We start from the raw sequence: 21,451 nt of genomic DNA, 5'->3' as shown, positions 1-21,451 counted from the left end.
CGGTCAGATAAGTCAAACTTTACTCAACTCATTCTTCTTGCTTCCTCTACTTCTGTACCATTGATTCATTCATGTTGCTCTAACCTAAATCTTTGATTTCATTCTATAATACTGGACTTATTTTTCTACAACGGTTTGAACTTTGACAGTGTTTAAACAAGAGAGACACGTGTGAAAATGTCGATGCCTGTTTGAGAAAAGTGTATAAAGTGTGTCGTGAGAGGTTTTACAGCCTTAAAACAGCTATAATAATTGTAAAAAATAAAGTTTGCTACTTCGTGGATTTCACCTATCGCGGGTCATTTTTAAAACGTAACACCTGCGATAAACGAGCGAACACTGTATAGTCAAATAAGGCAGTAAAGGAGGCTTTAGAGCAACCCCACTTTCTGACTGACACGTAGTACTAGTTGCTAAAATGAGCTTGAAGTGTCTCTTGGTTTCTCGCTCATTCACACCATACCGTCACCCCTAACTTGTCACGTCCGGATTTAAAACACTAAGACTACCACAATGATAACGCTAAGCTCGACGCTGCACTGCTGGAGTTCACCAACAAATGGCTGTCTTCTATATACAGGCTGTAGATGGGACTAAAACAGAGTTGTGACATTTTCAAAGTAAACCGTGTCAGCAGTAAGCCTGTGTAACTAATCTGAATTAATGTTCTATTACAAGTTTGGCTTAAACAGCTGTGCTGCGTTCTCTTTAGTTATAAACGCAGTTTACTCTGGTTTCTCTCCTTCCTTTGAACCCAAACCGTCTGGCTGTACCACTGTGGCAGTTTCAGTTCAGCTTGAGCCAAGACGAGAAAAAAAGGTTTTGGTCAAAAGGAAAGCCTTTTGGTTTCAAGATGTATCATGAGAAACAAGTTAGAAAAATAATATTTTTCTGTTAAGGTAATCATGTTTGAAAGGTCTCAGTGTTTACCAAAATAAATGTGATTATGAGTTTTGCTTTAAACAAGCATCCTTAGCCTTTTCTAACAGTCTTTTCTAAAAACGTTCAGGTGCTAGTAGCAGCGTCTGTGCTAAACTCAAACACAGCAAAAGTTAGACATGTGGATAGACCACAGTTATGTTAATAGTTTAAAAAAATATAAAACATTAAAAACAAACTGTAATGCATCGTCCTCCAGTGTGTGTTTAGGTTTATCTTGTGTTCTAATCAACATGATTAAAAATACTTCACAAAGGGCAGCCATTAGCTTTGTCATCTTGTCTCACATCCTCTGTGAGAAACCACGAGCACGACCACAGAGGTCAGGTTACTGCTAGTTTTAATGAGGAGGGCTGGAAGGAAGGAAATGCAGAACAGAGAAGGGGGCGAGGTGAAAATGAAGGCAGGAAACACACCGCAAACTGGGTGCGTTCTCTGCGTCCGGTCCACACGACCACGGAAACAACATACATTTGCTCACATGCACAGGAACACATCCACACTGCTGTCCACTGTAAAAGAGAACATCACCATCCGCCAAAAATAATTGGTCTGGTTTGAGTCAGGGTCGCCGCCCACTCTGGCCGCAGAGCGAGATCTGTGTAGTGTGACATCAAAGCTAACATGCCTGTTGAAGAGAGCAGATAACACGCGGCCTGTAGCACGGTTTCAAGCAGAGGAGAGAATAGATGCTGTGACACTGAGCTTCCAAAGTGGAGATGGTTGTGTAGAGCAGTTTAAAAAAGGATAAAGGAGAGAAAAAAAATTAATTCTGAAACTGGCACTGTAGATGAAAAACTAATCCGCACAGCGATGAAGAAGAACTTTTGAGAAACACACAATCAAAATCATTTAAGCCTTGATTATAGTTGTAATAACTCGTGAATAAAAACTTAAAGCATTAAGTATTCATTTTTTCATCAAAAATGAGCAAACCGAGCCGCCTTCTTCTACGAGCACACTAAAGAGAATCTATGTTATTAGGCAAACAGCAGCATCCATTTCAAGGATGTAAGATAAAAAGCTTATGTGAGATAAAACCCAACAAGTGTTTATAAAAGACACAAACGGAAAACAAATGTTAAGAACGGCTCACACTTATTAATCCCAAACACAGGATATTCATCGCTCAGTCTAACACCAGAAGATCTAAATGACGAGTTATTCTCTTAAATATGAGTCACCCTCTACTCAGCTGCTAATTTTATTCAGCAACTGATGGACTCGACCGTCTCACAAAGGTACAATCATGGTTTTCACTCTTTCCATCTTTAATAATTTCATTTAACACACTTGCTGTTATTACTAAAAAGCCTCATATGAACTCAACCTTCACATCCAATTTCAGGAAACGCCTCTTTGAGAGATTTGCGGACCTTAAACAGAGTACTGCTTATTGACTGGCTGCATTGATTATCACCACTGGAGGCTGTGAAAATACACAGTATAGCTACATAGGAGCAGTGGATTGTAGGCATGTGTGTGAAAGCATAAAGCTGTGCATGCAGGTGCTGAAAAAAGGCCTGAATTATGGGGAATATGAAACCAATTCTTCTGCAGCAAAACAGATTCAGCGTTCTTGTAATAGAGCCTCTGTCTGGGTTGATAGAAGAAGCTTGATTCTATAAAGATGAGATTTCATTTCTTCCTGGAGAAAACGGCAGCAGAAGCCTGTGTATTGCAGAGAGAGCCAGCCTTTTCGGTTTCACATACAACAGCTATGTTTTTCAAATACAGCTTACACATTTAACTCCCCTTCGAATGTCACACGGGAAAATATGTGGATGAAAGGAAAAGCTGGAGAAACAGTATTTGTTTGGTTGGTCGTAACGTATGGACGGCGAAGTGATCCGACCAACAGATAAGTGCTTATTCACAGCCAGTTCTCACTGCTGGGAGGAACACACAAATCAGCCGCGCGTAATCAACATTTGTTTGAACAGTTGTGCGAAAAAGGAATAAAATTAACGATAAACAGTCTGCTTCTGATCTAGTCTTTGAGATATTCAACCCACTCAGGAGAAATCTGTGAGGCCAACTGTGCTGAGACACCAAAATGAGTCACATGGCATTTTGGCAGAGGCTGTGAAGAGTGTAGATTGGGGAGCAACGACTGAGGAACAAAGAAAGTCAGGTGACTATGTGTCAAAGCTATTATTAGGTGGTGTCATTTTAAGGCATTTCAATGACTAGTTTTCACGAAAAGGATGAAAATAATGTTTTTTAAAAATATTTTCACATTTAATTGGAATTTGAATTGAACTAAATTACTTTAAAATAAAGGTAGATTCATTGATTTTGACCCATTATTTTGTTTTTTCTGTCTTTTGTCAGAATACTACAAATATTGAACTGCAGAATTTCACATTTGTAATAGTTTTCAGTTTACCTCTCGTGAAAGCCTAATTCAGAAAGTCTGGCTTTCTTTCCATCTAATGAAGGGGTAATTATTTCATGACTTCACAACTAATTGTGCAGACCCTTAAATATGTTACTTTGTGAACACGCAGGGGAATGCAGGGGGGATCACCCATAAGTGAACCCATGAGCTCTGAGCTGTGATCAGGGAGATGTAAAAGCAAGGATGAAGGGGGAGGAAAGAGCGAGAATAGAGGCGTGCAGCTGGGCCACAAGATCTGTGGAAAACTCTGGACAAAAGCACAGGAAAACTGGGAAGGCTGGGGCAGGTCCTATGGGACAGTCACAGGCCCAGTGAGGGGAAGGCCTCCTTACTCTTCATGTAACTAAAGAGAACACAGTTTCTTTGTCTATGGAACTGAAATCAGTTTTTCCCTCCAGGTCAGAGAGCACGCACATAAGGACGGCTCCAAGTTTTGTTTGTGGTCTGAAAACCAAGACAACTACTGTGATGGAGAAGTGACAAACCGTCAGGAAACGAGGCAGAGACAGGAGACAGAATGTCTAAGTGGGAAAAGATGAGAGAACTGAAAATAAAACAAGAGGGCACAAACTCGGGTCGGTTCAAGAAAAAAAAACTTCTTTTTTTGCACAATTGTTAATGTTTGTTTTTGCCTTTTTCTAAGCGAATATGCTTCACCACATATTAGGCTTGCAGACTGATGCCTTTCACTATAACTGGGCGTGATCAGCTGGGAACCATAAAAGACAGGCTTTACATCATTTTCCTTGGCACACTAAATTTACAAGCTCTGTCGGCTGGCAAATGGGAGGAAAAGTTGGCACCGGTGTAACAAGAAGCAGAGGAAGGAGAAAGGGAAAGTTAAGAGTTACAGAATCAGGTACTTTTAAATGTGCAAATTATGCCTGGGTTAAAGCCACATTATTCACAAAACACACAAAATCGTCCAAGCAGTTACTTAAAATCTGTTTGTATTAAACATCTATATTTAATATTTAAAGAGATGCATGACTGGCACATTTTGGACACTACTCAGCGTTGGTCTTTCAAGGGTTCAGTCTCATTCCAAAGAAAAGAGCATTTCCACCGACTGTGATCCACCTCTTCCGAAAAAAGGCAGTAAAAAGACAAGTCACGGGAGTCCAAAACACACCCTCATTTCTGGGAAAGCTGCTGGAGTGAGTTTGGTGCATGGTATGTGATGTTGGTGGGACTGCGCTGAAACTGTCCAGATATAACTGTGTGCGTGCAAATCAATTCAGGGAACTTGGGTTTAGCAGTCTGGTGCACAATGAGGATTCAGAGCCTCTGGGTATGACAACCAGCTGTGCCAAAGATAGAGGGTTAGGAGGGGAGTGGGCCGGGGGAAGGCTTCCTATTTAAAACAGCACTCTCATTGCTGCTGTAATAGTGCTGAGATACTATATCAGTCAGGGTGTTCCTAGTCAGGCCGACCCTCTGGCCTGACAAAAAGCTGGGGAAAAGTAAACAGACACTATGCAGTCCTGCAGTCTTTGCAGCAATGTGGACTAACAACAACTAAAAAGGGGGATGTAATTTTAAAGCTTCTGCGAAGAGACTTCATTCAAAAAAAAGGAAAAGTTATTATTTATTAAAGAGCAATCCTTTTCTGAGCAACTAAAGAGTTTACATTGTTAAACTGGAGCGTACCTGCCTCTTTGGCATTATGCCCTAATCAATACACAAGTAGATATAGGACATTTGTATGAGATATTCATTGATTGAAATTTTTGTTTCCGATCCAGTTCGCTTTCACTTAATTTCCTGTTTCATTTCAGTTTTTACTGTTAAAAAATGTCTTTGTTTAGTTTTTACTAGTTTCGGTATTACATTTAAATTTAGGCCAAAATGCGTGGGTGTATTTCTCATATGCAAGACGTAATACGTTAAGAATATGTATTAGAATACCCATGTCATGCTGCTGACTCACAGTCATGACATCCCAGCTGCATTATGAATCAACCGTCCTCACGGCTGATGTGTTTGAAATGTGTTTTGTAGCCCTAATTAGGTTATTTTAGTTACCTAAAACACTGTACACATCCATTTCTAACTTCTAAATTGCAGTATTTCAATTAGCTGAAAAAGGAAGCAAAAGAAATTGGACATTATCTTGTGGTGAATCCTTCCTGCTGCTGGAGGATGAAAGCAGTTTAATGTATTTTCAATCTGGATGTATCAATAAGGCAATATATGGCCTTTAGCAAACGTTAGTTAGCTATCTAACAATCTGTTTGATTTTAGTTTCTGGATCATTCTATCGTGGTGACAAAGGGATTATATTTTGGTTTGGTTAACCCACAGGTTTCTCAAATCTTATCCAGAAGGCCCTACTTCAGAAGCCAAAAAAAAAAGTTCACGTGCAAAACACCTTACAAGATTTTATCAATCATTAACATTACCAAAGGATCCAACCTGCCTTTATTTGTTTAGCTTCTGTAAAGCTATTATGTTCATTCAACTTCGTTTCAATTCATATTTTTCTCTTGGCTGTCAACACCCCACCTGCGGTGGCTTTGTAGAGCACATTAATCTAATCATAGTTTTTTCCAGTGTCCGTTTGAATGACCCAAAATTGACAACTAAGGTTTCTGTCCAAAAAAAAGAACTGCATAAGGAGCGAACGGTGCAAACTGACAATAAGAAAAGTGTGTTCACAAAAACTACATTTTGTAACCAGTGACAAACAAACTGGTTGAGACAATAAAAGCATTCATCATTTCCAACAAGGAGCAACTTTATTGGTTGGTTTCCCACAAGTTCACTATCACGTTGCACTGCAGTAACTGAACCCTGTGTAAGCTTTTAAATAGTCAACAGATTTCAGCCAGGGAAACTTCCCAGTTGCAACATACGATGTCTCGAGACATCAGGTAAATACTGCATATTTATTGGTTTATACACAGACACACCCTTTACGAGCTCTTCACACTCTTAAGAGGAAGATTAAAGGCCAAGGAGCCATTGCTGCTTGTCTCCAAGCACTGGCCTTCTGGGAGAAAGAGCAAACCATTCCCACCGCCCTGGAAGTGAGCTTTGCCCTGAGGTTAACCAGCCTCAGACGCCGTGTCAGTGATAACACAAGCTAGGAAGCCAAAAAAACACCCTGTAACTATCAATCTGACATTTAAAGTTTTCGTCTCTGTTATGTTGAGTTCAGCCAAGTAACTCTGAAAACAACTCCGGCAACACGTTTTTAATTTACAGCTTTTTTCCAAAGCAGTACACCTGAGGTTTCTAGTAAATTCTGTGAATACCAGTTCATGTATGGCTGTCATGCTCATGACAGACGAGGTGCTGACTGAGAGAAGGGCAGGCTGGCATTCTGGCAAATGGAAGCCCTGAAGGCTTAGAGGTAGACCTGAAATAGCACTGCCGCTGCTGCATGCAGCATTACATCACAACTAACTTCATCGTCATGGCTGCCACTGCATCACAAAACCAATGAGGTATCATGGGAAGGGGACAGCAGTGCCTGTGACTCACGCATCAAGTCATAAACGGGGGAAGAACTCGGACACTGTCTATTACTGTACCTGGTGTAATGTAATTCCAAACAAACAGCAGCCATTGGATGCGGATTCATACAAACACTGCACTTCCTATATAATTACATTTTGTGCACCACTACTAATACATGTTATATTCTGTTTATTGCTCTGAAAACAAGGCAGGATGTATCTGCTTACATTCCATGCTCTAAAGCATACTCTAGAGGCAGTTTTCTCCCACAAATATCACATGATTTGACATGCAGGGGGGGGAGAAAACTCAGTGCTTCTTTTTGACAACTTAGTTAAAACCACATCAAAGTCAAAAAGGTACGAGCTGAGCAAGCGCCAGGGAGGGAGACATCAAACATTGCCTGTGAGCTCTCTCACTAGCAAGCAGACCTGACATGCTTTTAAGCTAATGTGCGGTTGTGGTAGCAGTTGTAACCAATATATTTAACGGGAATGCACATGCATTGTTTGGAAAGCAGCAGAACAAGTTGGTTAACATGTTTGACTTCTCTAGGTAATGCTGCCGTGCCCCTGATTCATACACCGGGCAAGCAGACAAAACTGTTGCAGCTTTCGCACAAAGCAGACGCTTCCTGAGATGACAGGTATATAAAAGTCTCAGACAAAAATGTGTGTTTCAGCTGCACAACGGTTAGACATCAATCTTTTATGACACTACAATACATCTTTAACTCCATACGCTGGTAGGGAGGTCGAGCATTACAAATCTCTTTGAATTTTGTAGAAGAGAGTTTAAGAAAGGATACCAAACCTGTGAGGTCATACATCCTGCCGAGTGTTTTAAACTTGGGTTTTAATATATTTTTCTGATTTAGAAAAACAGAAGATATAGAATAACCAGGATGAATATCACTGCTTTAAAGGTAGCTTAAGCAAAATCTAAATCCTCTCTGCGTTTTAACAGAATTTTAACATGTGAAAGTTTTACATGAAAAGCATAAGTATTACATTATCTTAAAATTTAGAAGTGACAATATTTTGGGATAATAATAATAGCATGCAATGCTTTCTAATAAACACACTAATAAACAGCTGGGCTTCCACTGCAGAAACTCTGGACAGGTGCTAGGTAGAGGCAGTAATTGCTTCTTATTGCTGCTTTAAGCCTTTTATTTAGTAAAATTATTTAGCAACATCTTTAGCTGCATCTGGCTATGCCCCCCAGCTTTTTAGGGCTGCTCAGAGGTATCTTCTACAGAGTAGGCACTGTTCCCTGCAAAAGTATCCTGAAAAGGCCCTAAAGGGACATTTTTCTTGCAATCAGAACATGTGCATAAATATGTGCATATATGAACAGATTTAACCTAGCAGCCTCTACAGTGTGCACTATCTTGCTATTTAAACATTAATTAAGCAAATCAGCAGAGCTATTTTGTAGCAGGTTAGGAATTAACCCCAGCTTTAGAATGCCCAGTAAACAGGATTGTGAAGTGAGCCACTTTCTGACTCGTGATACAGATGTGTGTGCTGGTGAAACAGCCTGAGGTTATTTTGAGAAGCATGTGCTCTGCACACATGGAACTGTTCAGCCCAGTGACGCTCATTTCATTTGGACTCGGAGAAAGCGCAATCCAGACTGAAAATGACCCACAATCACAGAGAGTACACTCAAAGTTCGAGAACAGGCAGATTTTAGAGTTCAGAGGGGGGCTTTCAGGAAATCTCCAGCTTGTTTGTAGTCTTACTGAAAACTGCATCAGCCCATTGAAAGCGCATCAAAGTGAGCCCGCTGTAGGCCAGATAAGTGTGTCCTAAATGTAGATACAGCATCTTGAAGTGATTATAGGTCACACATAAAAACATTGCCAAGTTGCTGTTGTTATGCTTTGAGATACACAGGGAAAGATATCTACTGAAAATGGCAGTGAATGAAGGCTGATAATATCAATCACTGAGTGTAAAATCCTGCCCCGAAACAGTTTTGAACACCATGAAGCAGTTATACAGGATTGTACACTTGGCTAGGCTGATAGACAGATAACATACTGTGAGTCATGTAGGCATGACTACACCGTGGCCCCCTAAGCAGCCCTCTGCAAAACTCACATAGCAGTTGGTCAACAAAAGCCAGGCTGAATGGTCGACCGGCCTCACCACAGCTACTCCCAGCTCCTTCCAAGTATCACATGGACATACAAACACACAAACACAGACACACTGGGAATATTCTCTCCAGGGTCCAGTTGGAGCAGACACAGAGGATAGGAATGAGTGCCACTATCACACATCGGGAGGTTGCTTTATTAGTGTGATTACATCACCCAGAGATATGATCCCCCCCTCCTGCTCCATGTGATCAGGAACACTGGGCACACAAACCAGGCCATGTGCTCCTATGTCCTGTCTGCCAAAATAACTCAGCAGTTTCTAATACAGTATGTCTATGGTTTCACTTCAGTCTGCCCAGGTACTGTATGACAGAGGTGCACATACCCTTTGTGGATGTCAATAAGAGTGCAGTTTGTTAATAAGTTTGCGCTGCTTGCGCTGCCATCCTGGCAGAGCTCCGGACCGCTGATGAGTCAAATCGAGACATTTAAGTGTCTGCTCCATGGGTATGATTTTGAGAAACGTGTGCCCTTCTCTTGAGTCACACTGAGTCACAGTGTGTCTGTGCATCACAAAAGCAGCAATTCAACAGAAAACAAACATCCAAAGACAAAATAATACTTTCAGGGTGCACAGAGGCTGAGACTGGGGGGTGGAAAGAAAATACTGTTTGCTACTCTTTCCTCGCACCCTTTACCCATGAATTATGTACCATTTATGTGCACCCAGTTTATGATGATGAGCAAGAGGAAGAAAGGGTGATATGGGAGGAGAATGACAAAGATAAGGTCAGGTGGGATTCGATGTGTGCTGTGTTGCATGATTATCCACAAAACATTTATGCTACATCTATAATTCAGATGAGGCTGGGGCTTTCTCCCAGTGATGAGCCTACAGCCAGATTAGATAATCTAACCAGATGTTGAAATGGAAACCACCTCGCCTTTGGCTCATATGAGTCTAACGAGAGTAATATATCCTGAATTTGAGGAGTTCAAGTACAAAAATAAAAGTAATTCACCTTTCCAGACTTCAAGCTCATTTCACACCCCATTAATTCCACTTCAACGCCTCTTTTACTATGTAGGTTAGGCTGTATCACACTTGTTAAGCAGGTGATTGGGCAAAAATATAGACCAATTATTGGCTGCTGTTGGAGCACTTTAAATAGCCCACTTTCTCTATGAAAACTTCACAATGAGTGCAAAATGGCAAAGCACTCCGTAACCTAACCGATGCCATGTTTACTACAGCCAACCCGAGTCTGAAGGGTTCCTCTGTGGATCAATTAACTGACCAGTAATTCAATCGACCGGATTGAGCTCGTTTCCACCGCGGTCACGACGCGTGAGCGCTTCCTCCGAGTCCTGCCTTCCGTAAGGGCGACCACACGAGAGTGCCACGATATAATGTCTCAACTTACCCTTATAACAACCGGTTCAGTTGATTTCCAGCAGTGGAAGAAGAAGAGAAAAAATCCGATTCCACTGATTTTTCCACGGGCAGCAGATAAATGATTTGTCACATCATCCTGACAGCGGTGCGGCGATTAACGCGCTTCTTTTCTCACCCCGCAGATGGGTTTTCTTTCTTTTTTTCTGTTATTTTGTTTTATTTTATTTTTTTTAAGCCAATCCCAGTGCTGTAGTATTCAATCCGGTCACTCTCGATCCCAAGAGCAGCTGAGGCAGTCCAGGATGATTAAGTCGAAATGAGGCTGCCGTCCGGTTCTCTGCTACAGACGGAGCATTCCCACACTGCTCCATGGATCGACCCGGGGTAAGTTTCCTCCTGGCGGTTGTAGCAATTCAGTTTGGTAGAGAATCAGCCCCGCCCTGGGCTGAAGACGGTCTGTAGAGAAGGCGAGCCCGTCAAGATCACCAACCAATCGGTGTGTACACAGGGAGGCGCTGCTTCTTCTCCAGACGGGGTGACTAAGCGATATCCTCAGCCACAGTGGGGTCCAGTGACTGAAACCTTTAACCCTCATCTACAGTGAGACGGGGGGACCATGACTGTTATAGTTATGAGAGGCATTAAATTTCACGGTAAATGGCTGTGGCCAATTAAACAATAATAATGCTTTCATATCAGTTATATTGATGTGTCCCAGTGGAGTGAATGAAGGAAAACCCACACAGACTGTAGTTAAACACGTCTGCAATAAACCACAGTGAGTTTTTTTTTAAAAAAAATCACAGCTCGTATTAATAGTTTTTGATAATTACACGAATTAACCTTCAGGATTTAACAGCACATATCATAGTATTTTGAATCTTTATCAGCTAAGATACATAACTTTGGCTTTTTAAGGCATTATACAAACACACGCACACAAAATCCCAGCAATGAAGTGATTATATTAAAATTTCAAGTGTTTACACGAATATCTTCATCCAGTAAATGATTGATTGCACTATGCATGTGAAGAACTGCTCCCACAGACTAAAGACGAGCTACTTGGGCTCAAGCTGTTACAGCACAGGGACCTGTTTGAATTCATTTGAGGTTATGGACTTTGAATACAGGGTAAGACATTTTCCTACCAAATAACTGTAAGGTACTGGTGGCTAAACTGGCCCGCACACACAGAGAATTGAAGTGAATTCTACGTCAAAATGCAACTCGATATGTCTATAAAACAGTATGCATTCAGGATTATTATAGCGGTCATCAAAGCGCTCATATTTATGTAGTTCTAACAACAGTATTTATTTATATTCATCTAAGGCAAACAAGTCAAAAGAATATGAAACATGTATCACAAAAACCTAATTCTTCAGCTTATTGGTCAATTTTTAGACAAAACCATGCTTGTTGCCACATGATGATCATAACACCACATGCTTTCTATGATTATCAAAGCCTCCACCCTCTGCTCCCCTGTGTATATTTTAGTGAAATGATACACTCCTGCTTCATTACAGAGGCAGCAAAGAATCAATTACATAAACAGTACTTCTTTTTTTTATCAACTCGATGAGCATCCACAGGCTCAGTATTGCATCGCTGTCATAAGACTCTGAGGTTGGGTCTGCTGATGTGGCTGACTAAACTCAAGAGGTTTCTTAACTCAAAAGCAAGAAAGAAGGGGGAATTAGCAATGGAGATGTCAACAGTTCCTAATATAAGACAGCAATCCAACTCAAACAGCAAATTATGCTACCATAGATAGATAGACAGACTTTCCTTTACGCTGCAAACTCAGAGATTTAATTTGAGTGACTGAGGCTCCTCATTCAGGCAACCGTTAATACACACTGTTGCTCCATCTGATGAAAAGACCACTACAGCGCATTCCATCCTGGTTTCAGTGAAAGCTCAGATTCACCTGGGAATTTTCTCTAGAGCAGAGATGGATGTTAGGAAGCAGAAAGTTTCTGAGGTGCTGATAAGGGGCACCAAGCTCAGAGCCTTCCCTCAGATGAGGTTTCAGGGCACAAGCATCTCAGGTTCCTGGAAAAAGTCTCTTTCATAGCTGCTTTGATCTGCTTCTTTATTAAGACACTCTCCACTGAATATGGGTATCGTTGCCTTTCTGCTGTTAAAATAATGGAAGACATAATATGGCCCCATTTTATGCTGACAGTGTAGATTACTTGTCTGGATTATGAGAACAAGAGGTTTTTACATTCAACAGGATCCCCTAGAGATCTAGAGGCAACAAATAAATGCTTTTTTTCAGTTTTGGAAAAAAAAGTATTTGACAGTCAGCCAGCTCCTTTAACTAATTTTAGATTTGTCAGGAAATCAGTATTCACATTTCCGGGTACAGGAAATATGAGTGTGGTTTTCAAATTTTGTAACATCGCCTCCACGTTTCTTCTCATTTATGAGAAATCTGATACAAGGATCACGCTATTTTTTAACCAATCTCTGCATTAACACTGAATTAAATACGTTCAAACACAGTGATGAACCACAGCAGTTTTCAAACACATTGGTCTCACAGCTATTACTGCACAGTATATGGTTAAAAGTATAAAAAGCTAGTTTACTCTCACCTCAACCTTCCACTTCGTCTTGCACCCGGGGGTCTCGTCTTTGCCGGCATGACTGAGAGCCACACATCAAATCAAGCTCATTCAGAAACGTCCTCCTAAATTAGGCAAAAGATTGTATTCCCACCACAGGAATGAGTTTATCAGACTTCAGTGGGTCTTCTACATGTACTTGACTGTAAAAGGGTGGTTGAGAGGCCCCTCAGGACACCCTGATTGATATACCATGAAGTCACAGTAATTAATGGTGAAGTTTCCCCTAGGACCAAGGAGGGTTGAAGCTAGGTCAGAAGCAGCAATTAGGAAGCAGCACAGGATCTGTAAGAGCACTCAAACCCCCCTGTAGACCCATCAATCAGACACAGATAAAAGGGGTAAGCGTGAGGATCATGTTTAACCAAAAGGACATTGTCAGACGGTCCATAAACAGCTTCCTCTGTCTTCAGCCGAGTGGAAAAGCAGAGCAGAGACCATCATTCGTAGCACTACAGGGAGTGTTTTGCTTGTACATGGGTGACATGCTTTATGTTCTCAAAAGAGGCAAAATACAGTTTCCAATCATGCAACTTTGTAAATGATTTTTTTAAATTAATTTTCATTTGATGGAAAAAGCCCATCTGCCAGCATCAGTGACATCTAAGAAATCACTTCACATGACGCTTGCTTTTAGTAGCAGCAATCCAACAAGCAAAAGATCAGGAAAGGTAAGTTAAATGAGTTAAAGTGCTTTGCAAGCATTCATTCACTAAAAGACCACATGACTGCACAAAATACAGAAGTAGAAAGAGGCTGTGGAATAACTCAGACAGATAGGCTTTCACTTTGTGGTCATGTCGGCTACATTTATGTTCACTTGTTTCTGTGATAAGACCGGTAATCTTCCAGGCAGTCTTCCTGCCCTCAGCCTGACTCAACAACTGTTCCCTCTGAGGGCTACAGGTGTGAGCCGAGACGAGGAAAGTTTTATCAGAGTAGGGCAGAGAAAGGTCAGGTAGGTTCAATCAATAACCAAACAGCTCAAAGTTTTGAAAAAAAAAAGGTCTTCAAACTGTCATAGGCTCTCATGTTATTATGTTGAGTCATACAAATAATGAGCTCTACCTGTTGAATGTCTCTGTGGGAATTTTGGGAAAAACTGACAACATCTTATGCGTGATTTAGATAAACAAAGAGAACCTTTGAACTATTTACAGTGATTAGCTAACCTGTGGTTAAGCCTATTTAAGCCGCAGTGGTTATGTTTAAAACTCCACATGTGAGTTCAGAGATGTGGAAAGAGACAAACCTGTTTCTTTATAAACGTTTCTTTGTTGTGCAAGGTGTATGAACTGGGTCTCAGATGACGTGATCCTCTTGCTTCCATCTCCTGATGAGACCTCAGCCACCTGTACAGCACACACACACGCCACACCTCTGCAGCAAACAAGAAAGGAGGTGCATGAATCATTAATTGCTGGCAATTAATAATTAATCCCATCACACACTGAGGATGCAAATACTACCTACCACCTAATGACTCTTGTAGTACTAGTAAGAAAGAATACCCTCCAGTCATGTATGTTATTGCTCTGGAAAAGAAGGTTAATTTATCATGTAAATTAATGAAATTAAATGTTCTATTGGAATTATTTTCTTTATAGTGAACCTTTATCTATTAACATAAAGCTTGTTCTGAAGAAGAGAAATGATGTTAAGAGGTCCATTAAAAATGCACAATGTCCACATTTTTTTAATAACCTTGGTTAAAAGGCTCTCTGAAAACTAACTTAGACTAACACACTGTGAAATGGAATGAGCAGCGCTAAGTACTAAAATCTCTTTCAAATTGATTTCTGGCTTTTTATGGTGCTTAGATGTCGATTATATCATGCAGGCAATACAAATTTAAACACAGACCAAGACCAGACGTAATCTCAGCAATGCCAGTAATAGTTGCTTGTGTTTATTTACACCAACCAACATCATGGCTGTCTCTTTTTAAATCATGACTGTCATATAATAGCGACATGGTGTTACGTCTCAAACGGATACTTAATATAGATAGAATATGTCTTTATTTTCATTCATATATTATGCAGTGTGACACAATTTGGTTTGCAGCTCTGCCGATGTTCAAGTTAAATGTATAAAAAAAATATATAAATAGTAATAAAAAATCTAAAAGAATAACAATCATCATGCAATAGTACAATATAGTATAACATATAAAAATTACAATGCACGAGATTCTGTCCGTCCACATTATGGTAAATGGCCTGTATTTGTATAGCGCTTTACTAGTACCTAAGGACCCCAAAGTGCTTTACACAACATGTCATCCTCCCATTCACACACTGGTGATGCTAAGCTACATTGTAGCCACAGCCACCCTGGGGCGCACTGACAGAGGCGAGGCTGCCGGACACTGGTGCCACTGGGCCCTCTGACCACCACCAGTAGGCAACGGGTGAAGTGTCTTGCCCAAGGACACAACGACCGAGACTGTCCAAGCTGGGGCTCGACCCGGCAACCTTCTGATTACAAGGTGAACTCCCAAGTCTTGAGCCACGATCGCCCCATTATTACCACACCGATGACAGAAAGTATTATTTTTAATATTTTTAAATATTTTTATTACTACTTCAAACTATATTTTGGAATTTTCTTTAAAAGTGTAACAGTTTTTTAGGGAAATTATTTTAATTAAACTATGTAATGGTCTGAGTTTCGCAATGGTGCTACTGACATTCATACCTAAGATATCGTATAAACGTTACTCAAAAATAGAGATATAAATTTAGGAGGCTAGTTTTTTTAGACATCCATTTGATGTAATGTGTTTATAGAGATAGTTATAAACTAAATGTAGTAATGCCAAACTGCTATTGCATACACCCACAGACCATTTTATTAGGTATACATATTTGGCTGCAATGTTATGCAGATACCTGATCTGTCAATCACATGGCAGCAACTCGATGCATTTAGGCATGTAGATATGGTCGTGACAACCTGGTGAAGTTAAAGGGTAGAGCATCAGAATGGGGAAGAAATTTGATTAAAGTGACTTCCAATGTGGGATGGCTGTTGGTGCCAAACAGGACCTGGTGATCTACTAGGATTTTCCTGCACAAAATTCTACTGGATTTAATTTTTTTTAAAATAACCACTTGTTTCAACCAAGGTATGCAGAAGAGCATCTCTAAATTCACAGAATATCAACTCATGAAATGGATAAGCAACAGCAAAGGACGACAACACAGGGAGGTCACTCCTGTCAGCTAAAAATAGGACCAGGTTTCTGATCTGATGAGTCTCAATTTTTCTGTGACATTTGGATGTCACAGAAAATCAGAAAGTCAGAATTTGGTGTAAACAAGCATGAAATGTATTCACCCTGCACTGTATCAACAGTTCAGGCTGCTGCTGGTGATGGTGTAATGGTGTTAAAGCAGCCTACCTAAATATTACAGCTAACCATGTCCCTCCCTTGTGACCACAGTATACACATCTTTCAGCATGACAACAAGCTGTGTCACAAAGCTCAAATCATCTCATCTTGAACATGACAGCGAGTTCCCTTCACTCCACACGTCTCCACAGTCACCAGGTTTCAATCCAATAAAGCACCTTTGGAATATAGTGGAATAGGAAATTTGCATCATGAATGCGCAGCCGAAAAATTCGCACCAAATCTGTAATAACATCACAAAGTTGCTAAACCAAAATCTTGGAGGAATGATTCCAGCACTTTGTTGAATCTGTGCCACTACAAACTGAGGCAGATCTGAAACCATGAGAGAGTTAACCCAGTACTAAAAAAGGTGTAAAGAGTCCAGTGAGTGTCACTTTAAAATAAGTTTACCATTCCCTTAATTAAACACAAACACACTGAATACTGCACATGAAACCCAAAAGATCAATTGCTTTTTTTCATAGAATTCTCGGAGTCATCGTGTAGTAAGCCATTTCGTTCCGGCGGCATTCTGCTCGTCCATCTGCACACACAGCGGAGTCTCTGGTGTTCCTGCTCAGCGTCACGATCGCTGAGGTGGCTGCTGGAATTGACAGTGATCCAGAATGTGGCTGCTATGATTATCAGTGGCAGCAACAATGAAAGCTGCTCAGCCCAAACCGCACAAGCACTGCTGACGGGCAGTAGCAACACAGTCACAGCAAACAATGGTGTTCTCTGGCCCACCAGCCATGACAAAGTCAACAAGCCATTCCAGGAGACTTCTACTGAACATGCTCAGCAGATTTCTGTCTGGAATGTATTCTGGCTCAATAAGTTACTTGAGGTTTCCATTAGAAGCGCAGCCCTTGGATGAACACGGTGATCACAGTGTTGCTTCTTGAGGAAACCTGGAAATCAAACCTCAAGAGGTTCAAGATTAAATTATTGCTTGATCAGCACAAAAAGGAGACAAGAGAAAGTACAGAATATGATACCCAATGACTACCCATGCAAATTTGTCCCAGTCATCTATTTTTGTGCAATGCCACACAGAATCTGTGACCAAATGAGGAAGATGACACTTTCGTGCTTATTTTTCTCTTTCACATGTATAAATAAAAGTCAAAAAAGAAAGGTACATCAAGTCCATCTTTATTAGTTGACTTGCAGTTCATTCCTTTCATCTGCATCATAATAGGCTGATTCCTTTTTACAGCCAGAGATTTGCCTCCACAGTAGCCAAAAAGAAAACTTGTATTTCCCTGCTGAAGTTGTAGTCTGTGGCATGACCACGTCACATACTGTTAGTCTTCCAGAAAGCCGCATGGGCTCAAAACGCCTGGGGCCAAACTGGCGCCGTCAACTTCCTGGGCACAGGCAGTGGAGAGCACGCAGAGTGGTTCTATTTATAACCTCTTATTATCCAAATGAGCCTGAAAAGATAAGGCAGCAGCAGGAAAAGGGCACAGGTTGTCAGGTAGTCTTTCGGCAAAGTGGCTGCTGTGCTGAAGGGCAAAATTCATAATGCACTGTAAAGTCATTTTGTGAGAAAAAGATGGAGATTTGTTCTTAGAGGCAGTCTTATTACCATAGAATTGCTCCATAATGAACAGTCAGTGGCTGCTTAAACATTTTCAGCCCAAAAAGAGAAGAAAACTGCATTCATGAATTTTCTTTCTTTGCAAAACATGTTTATTTTCACATTTTCTTAACCATAAATATTTTTTTTCTTTCACAACTGAAATATAAAATAATATAGATGGGAAAATAAAATCTTTCTAGGAGAAAGCCTTGAAGGTTAACGTCTCCCACTACCTCCAAGAAGTGCGCGGTCCCTTTAAGAGATACCAAAACAATCATATCCACTTCCTGTATGCTAGTACGTGAACGGCTTCCATAAGACTCTTTGTATTGTGAATTAAATACTAAATATTGAATAAACGTATTGTTGGGTTTATAAATACACGCCGTCCTACATGTGTTTTTTTAAAAATCTGTAAACCTTCTGAATTTACGATAAGATGATGGCAGCGCGAAAAAGAAAGATGCTAGCGCTGGCGGCGGCAACATCTGAACAAACTGTGTCGTTAAATAAACACAACAAGGACACGGAGCTGAAGCCAAAGGACTCACAAACCGCGCTTAAGAAGCAGCCCAGTCAGTGTGAAAATGCTCAGAGTGCTGAGGCGGAGCGAAGCTGTTATTTTACCGGGAATGAGCAGCAGCACAGGCTAGGAGAGGACTTCTTCAAGCAGCCCTGCATCAGTTTGGCTAAAGCCTTCCTCGGCAAGGTAGGCTGATTTCTCACCTGAATTTAACACCTTTGTATGTAAATGTGTGTGTGTGTGTGTGTTTTTAAAAGTCAGGAGGCACAAAATGTAGGGAAGAAAATTTATTTTAGTTTAAAATTGTTGTTTTTTTAACTTCACCTTTCAATTTATATCTTAGTAACTGGCCTCTGTACGTTTGAATGTGCCTGATAAACTTACTTTCAGTGATTGTATTTAAGTTGTTAAGCACTGATTCCCATTTTTAACGCTGTCTAACTGTTGCTTATTTGTTTATTTAAACACATATGCTTCTTCAAAAACAAAGTCTGCTAACTTCAGGGATATTAATCTGTCCATAAACCATTGTGTATTTATTTGACCTAGTTTACCTTCTTTGGTGCAAATGAAATTGACAACAGGCGTACTGGAGAGGCAAAAACAAGTCTCCCAAAAAGGGAATGATTTATCAGGTTTTGCTCTTTCCTTATCCAACTGATTTTATTTCTAGTTTTGTCACTACTTGTAGTATGAGACAATACCTGCGACCATTCAGGCTGCAAAGGTAGTCCACCGCTTCCATGATGGCACTTCCATACAAGCCTTTGGAGGTTTATTGTGTCTACCAGCAAAGTCTCAAGAGTGTAAAGGTTATATTTCTGAGCAACCTGTCAGAAACACCCTCCATGAGGGTGGCACAACATACTTCAGTAGACTTTCCATCACACCCCAGAACTGTACAGTTGTGAGCAGAAGTTGCAGGTCCACCACTGAAACCCTGGTTTCCTCACAATTGAGAACAAGTTTGCATTGAGTCCATGTTACTGATATGAAATACTCTGGAGATACTGTGGGGAACATTATGCTGCCTGTAGCATCTTCCAGCAAGGTTTGGCAGTAGGTAATAGCGATATCCTTGCAGGGTCCCAACGACCTTCACATGCGAGCACATCACGGTCCCTGCTTGAAATCCTCAGACCAATTGTTCTTATGCTGGTGCAGTGCGCCCTAGTTATTATTTTATTCCCAACAAGTATAAATCAATAAAGATTTTGAGCTGGAATATTTTATTCATGAAAGTGTGATTGAGGTGTAGTTTTTTTGTTTTGTTTTTTTTTGTTAGCAGCAAAACTGGCATGCTGGCAAGCATGGATTTTCTTTGATCGTTCATTGTACACCTCATGAAAATACGTCCGTACCCAGTTTTTGAAGCAAAAGGAATATTTGGCTTAACAGAATAAGGTCAGAGATACTTATTATTTTGCTTTCATAGGACTTTTGCCATGACATTAAAAATAGACATTTGTTGTGGTTTTGATTGTCAAAGTTGTGTTTTGTAGGTAGCATCCTTCAGCTAAATGACAAATCTATGTAACCCACCATCCTGTGGATATAGAGAAAGAATCTCCCTGTCCTTTGTTCCTGCAGGTGCTGGTCCACAGGTGTGCAGATGGTACGGAGTTGCGAGGAAGAATAGTGGAAACTGAAGCTTACCTTGGAGGGGAGGACAAGGCCTCACACTCGGCAGGAGGCAAACGCACCGAGAGAAACACAGCCATGTTTATGAAGCCTGGCACAATCTACGTGTATCCAATCTATGGCATCTACCTATGCATGAACGTGTCTAGTGAAGGTAAACGCTATACCCACCAAAGGTGCAATATGTTTTGTACATTATGTCACTAATTTTGTTTACATTCATATATTTATTATTGTTAACAATGGATGTGAAAAGGCCAGTTTTGATCATTCTTCATTATTACAACATTAAACATAAACAGCAGTTCATGGCTTCAATAGTCGCTGTTTAAAGGGTAAAAGGAAGGAGACAGAGTGGAGCCTTGCTGACTGATGCATATTGTGTGCTGTGTTGCTCAGGGGAGGGTGCTGCTGTGTTGCTGCGCTCACTCGAGCCCCTACAGGGTCAGGCCGTCATGAGGCAGCTGAGGGCAGCCAGACGCAAAGAGGGAGCCCGTCAGCTGAAGGACAAAGAGCTCTGCAACGGGCCTTCAAAGCTCTGCCAGGCTCTAAATATACCACGATGTTTTGACCGTCGAGACTTAGCCTCAGACCCAGATGTGTGGCTGGAGAATGATCCCAACACAAGTCCGGCAAAACCCCAAGATATCGTATCAGCACCACGCATCGGAATAGAGTCCCACGGGGAATGGGCCAAGAAGCCGTGGCGTTTTTATCTACGTGGGCACCCCTCTGTTAGCGTTGTGAATAAAGAGGCAGAGAGACAGACTCTGTCTGGAAATGTCATGAACGATTTAAGTCCCCATGCCGTGAAGCCTGATACAGGACAGCACAATGTCAAAAGGACTTAACAGGAAAATTCCTGAAACTCATCTGATCTCTTTAAAGAGTTTAACACTGAAGAAGAATAAAAATCATACAAATACATGATTGCTTTGTTGGGATGTGTCTCACACACGTGAAATTAAACTGTATATTTGTAATTTTGTAGTTTGGAGGCAGTGGAGATTCTACAATAAATGTTGCTTGTTTTCCTCAACCATTTAGTAATAAGCTGCAGCTTTATGGTAGTGATGCAAAGCTGTACTGGAAAGTAGACTGAAGAACTACAGACTCGGTTTGTTAGCATCTGTTTAAAAAAAATGGGGGGGGTTCTGTAATTTGCCTTTACACACGCCTTTCGTTTGGTTTCATCTGTGATTTTTAATAAACATTCACACTTGGGAAATTTCCACCTCAGTGATTTCACAGATGTTTGGCCTGATCTGTTTCCCTCAGAGCAGGAAAAGTCTGTCTGATGTTTAGACTCTTCCTTTTTTCTTTCCACATCAGGTATTCCTAAGGAGAGGTAGCTC

At 40.8% G+C, this 21,451-nt stretch overlaps 2 protein-coding genes across 5 annotated transcripts in view; one reads left to right on the top strand and one right to left on the bottom strand.

The window, feature by feature from the left end:
- The window catches only part of rhbdf1a (rhomboid 5 homolog 1a (Drosophila)), a 33,775-nt gene extending 22,803 nt beyond the window's left edge, over positions 1-10,972 (bottom strand). For 2 of the 4 annotated variants that reach the window (XR_015128845.1, XM_086289628.1), the window contains exon 1: positions 10,337-10,971. The gene's annotated coding sequence lies outside the window, so the exon portion shown is untranslated. Of the gene's footprint in view, positions 1-10,336 lie in introns of all 4 variants that reach the window. The other 2 variants (XM_086289629.1, XM_086289630.1) reach the window with 2 other exon arrangements.
- A 7,116-nt stretch (positions 10,973-18,088) lies between these two features.
- On the top strand, positions 18,089-21,279 carry mpg (N-methylpurine DNA glycosylase). Its single transcript, XM_086289627.1, has 3 exons — positions 18,089-18,641; positions 20,046-20,250; positions 20,496-21,279. Exons 1-3 carry the CDS (start codon positions 18,372-18,374, stop codon positions 20,945-20,947), a joined length of 927 nt encoding a protein of 308 aa, XP_086145753.1. The 5' UTR covers positions 18,089-18,371; the 3' UTR covers positions 20,948-21,279.
- Positions 21,280-21,451: the final 172 nt, after the last annotated feature.

Source organism: Aulonocara sp. 'chitande type north' Nkhata Bay, linkage group LG4 (assembly GCF_057382095.1).
Source record: "Aulonocara sp. 'chitande type north' Nkhata Bay isolate Kocher_YH1m ecotype deep benthic linkage group LG4, A_spYH_male_GT1.1, whole genome shotgun sequence".
In the NCBI taxonomy this organism is placed as follows: Eukaryota; Metazoa; Chordata; class Actinopteri; order Cichliformes; family Cichlidae; genus Aulonocara; species Aulonocara sp. 'chitande type north' Nkhata Bay.
Note: the sequence above shows the minus strand (reverse complement) of the source record. Positions and strands in the feature narration are given on the sequence as shown.

Bases quoted from the DNA above. Each gene is read 5' to 3' on its own strand.
- mpg (XM_086289627.1), top strand. From the start codon at position 18,372: ATGATGGCAGCGCGAAAAAGAAAGATGCTAGCGCTGGCGGCGGCAACA. The intron at 18,642-20,045 runs GTAGGCTGATTT...TTGTTCCTGCAG, and splicing joins CTAAAGCCTTCCTCGGCAAG to GTGCTGGTCCACAGGTGTGC. The intron at 20,251-20,495 runs GTAAACGCTATA...TGTGTTGCTCAG, and splicing joins CATGAACGTGTCTAGTGAAG to GGGAGGGTGCTGCTGTGTTG.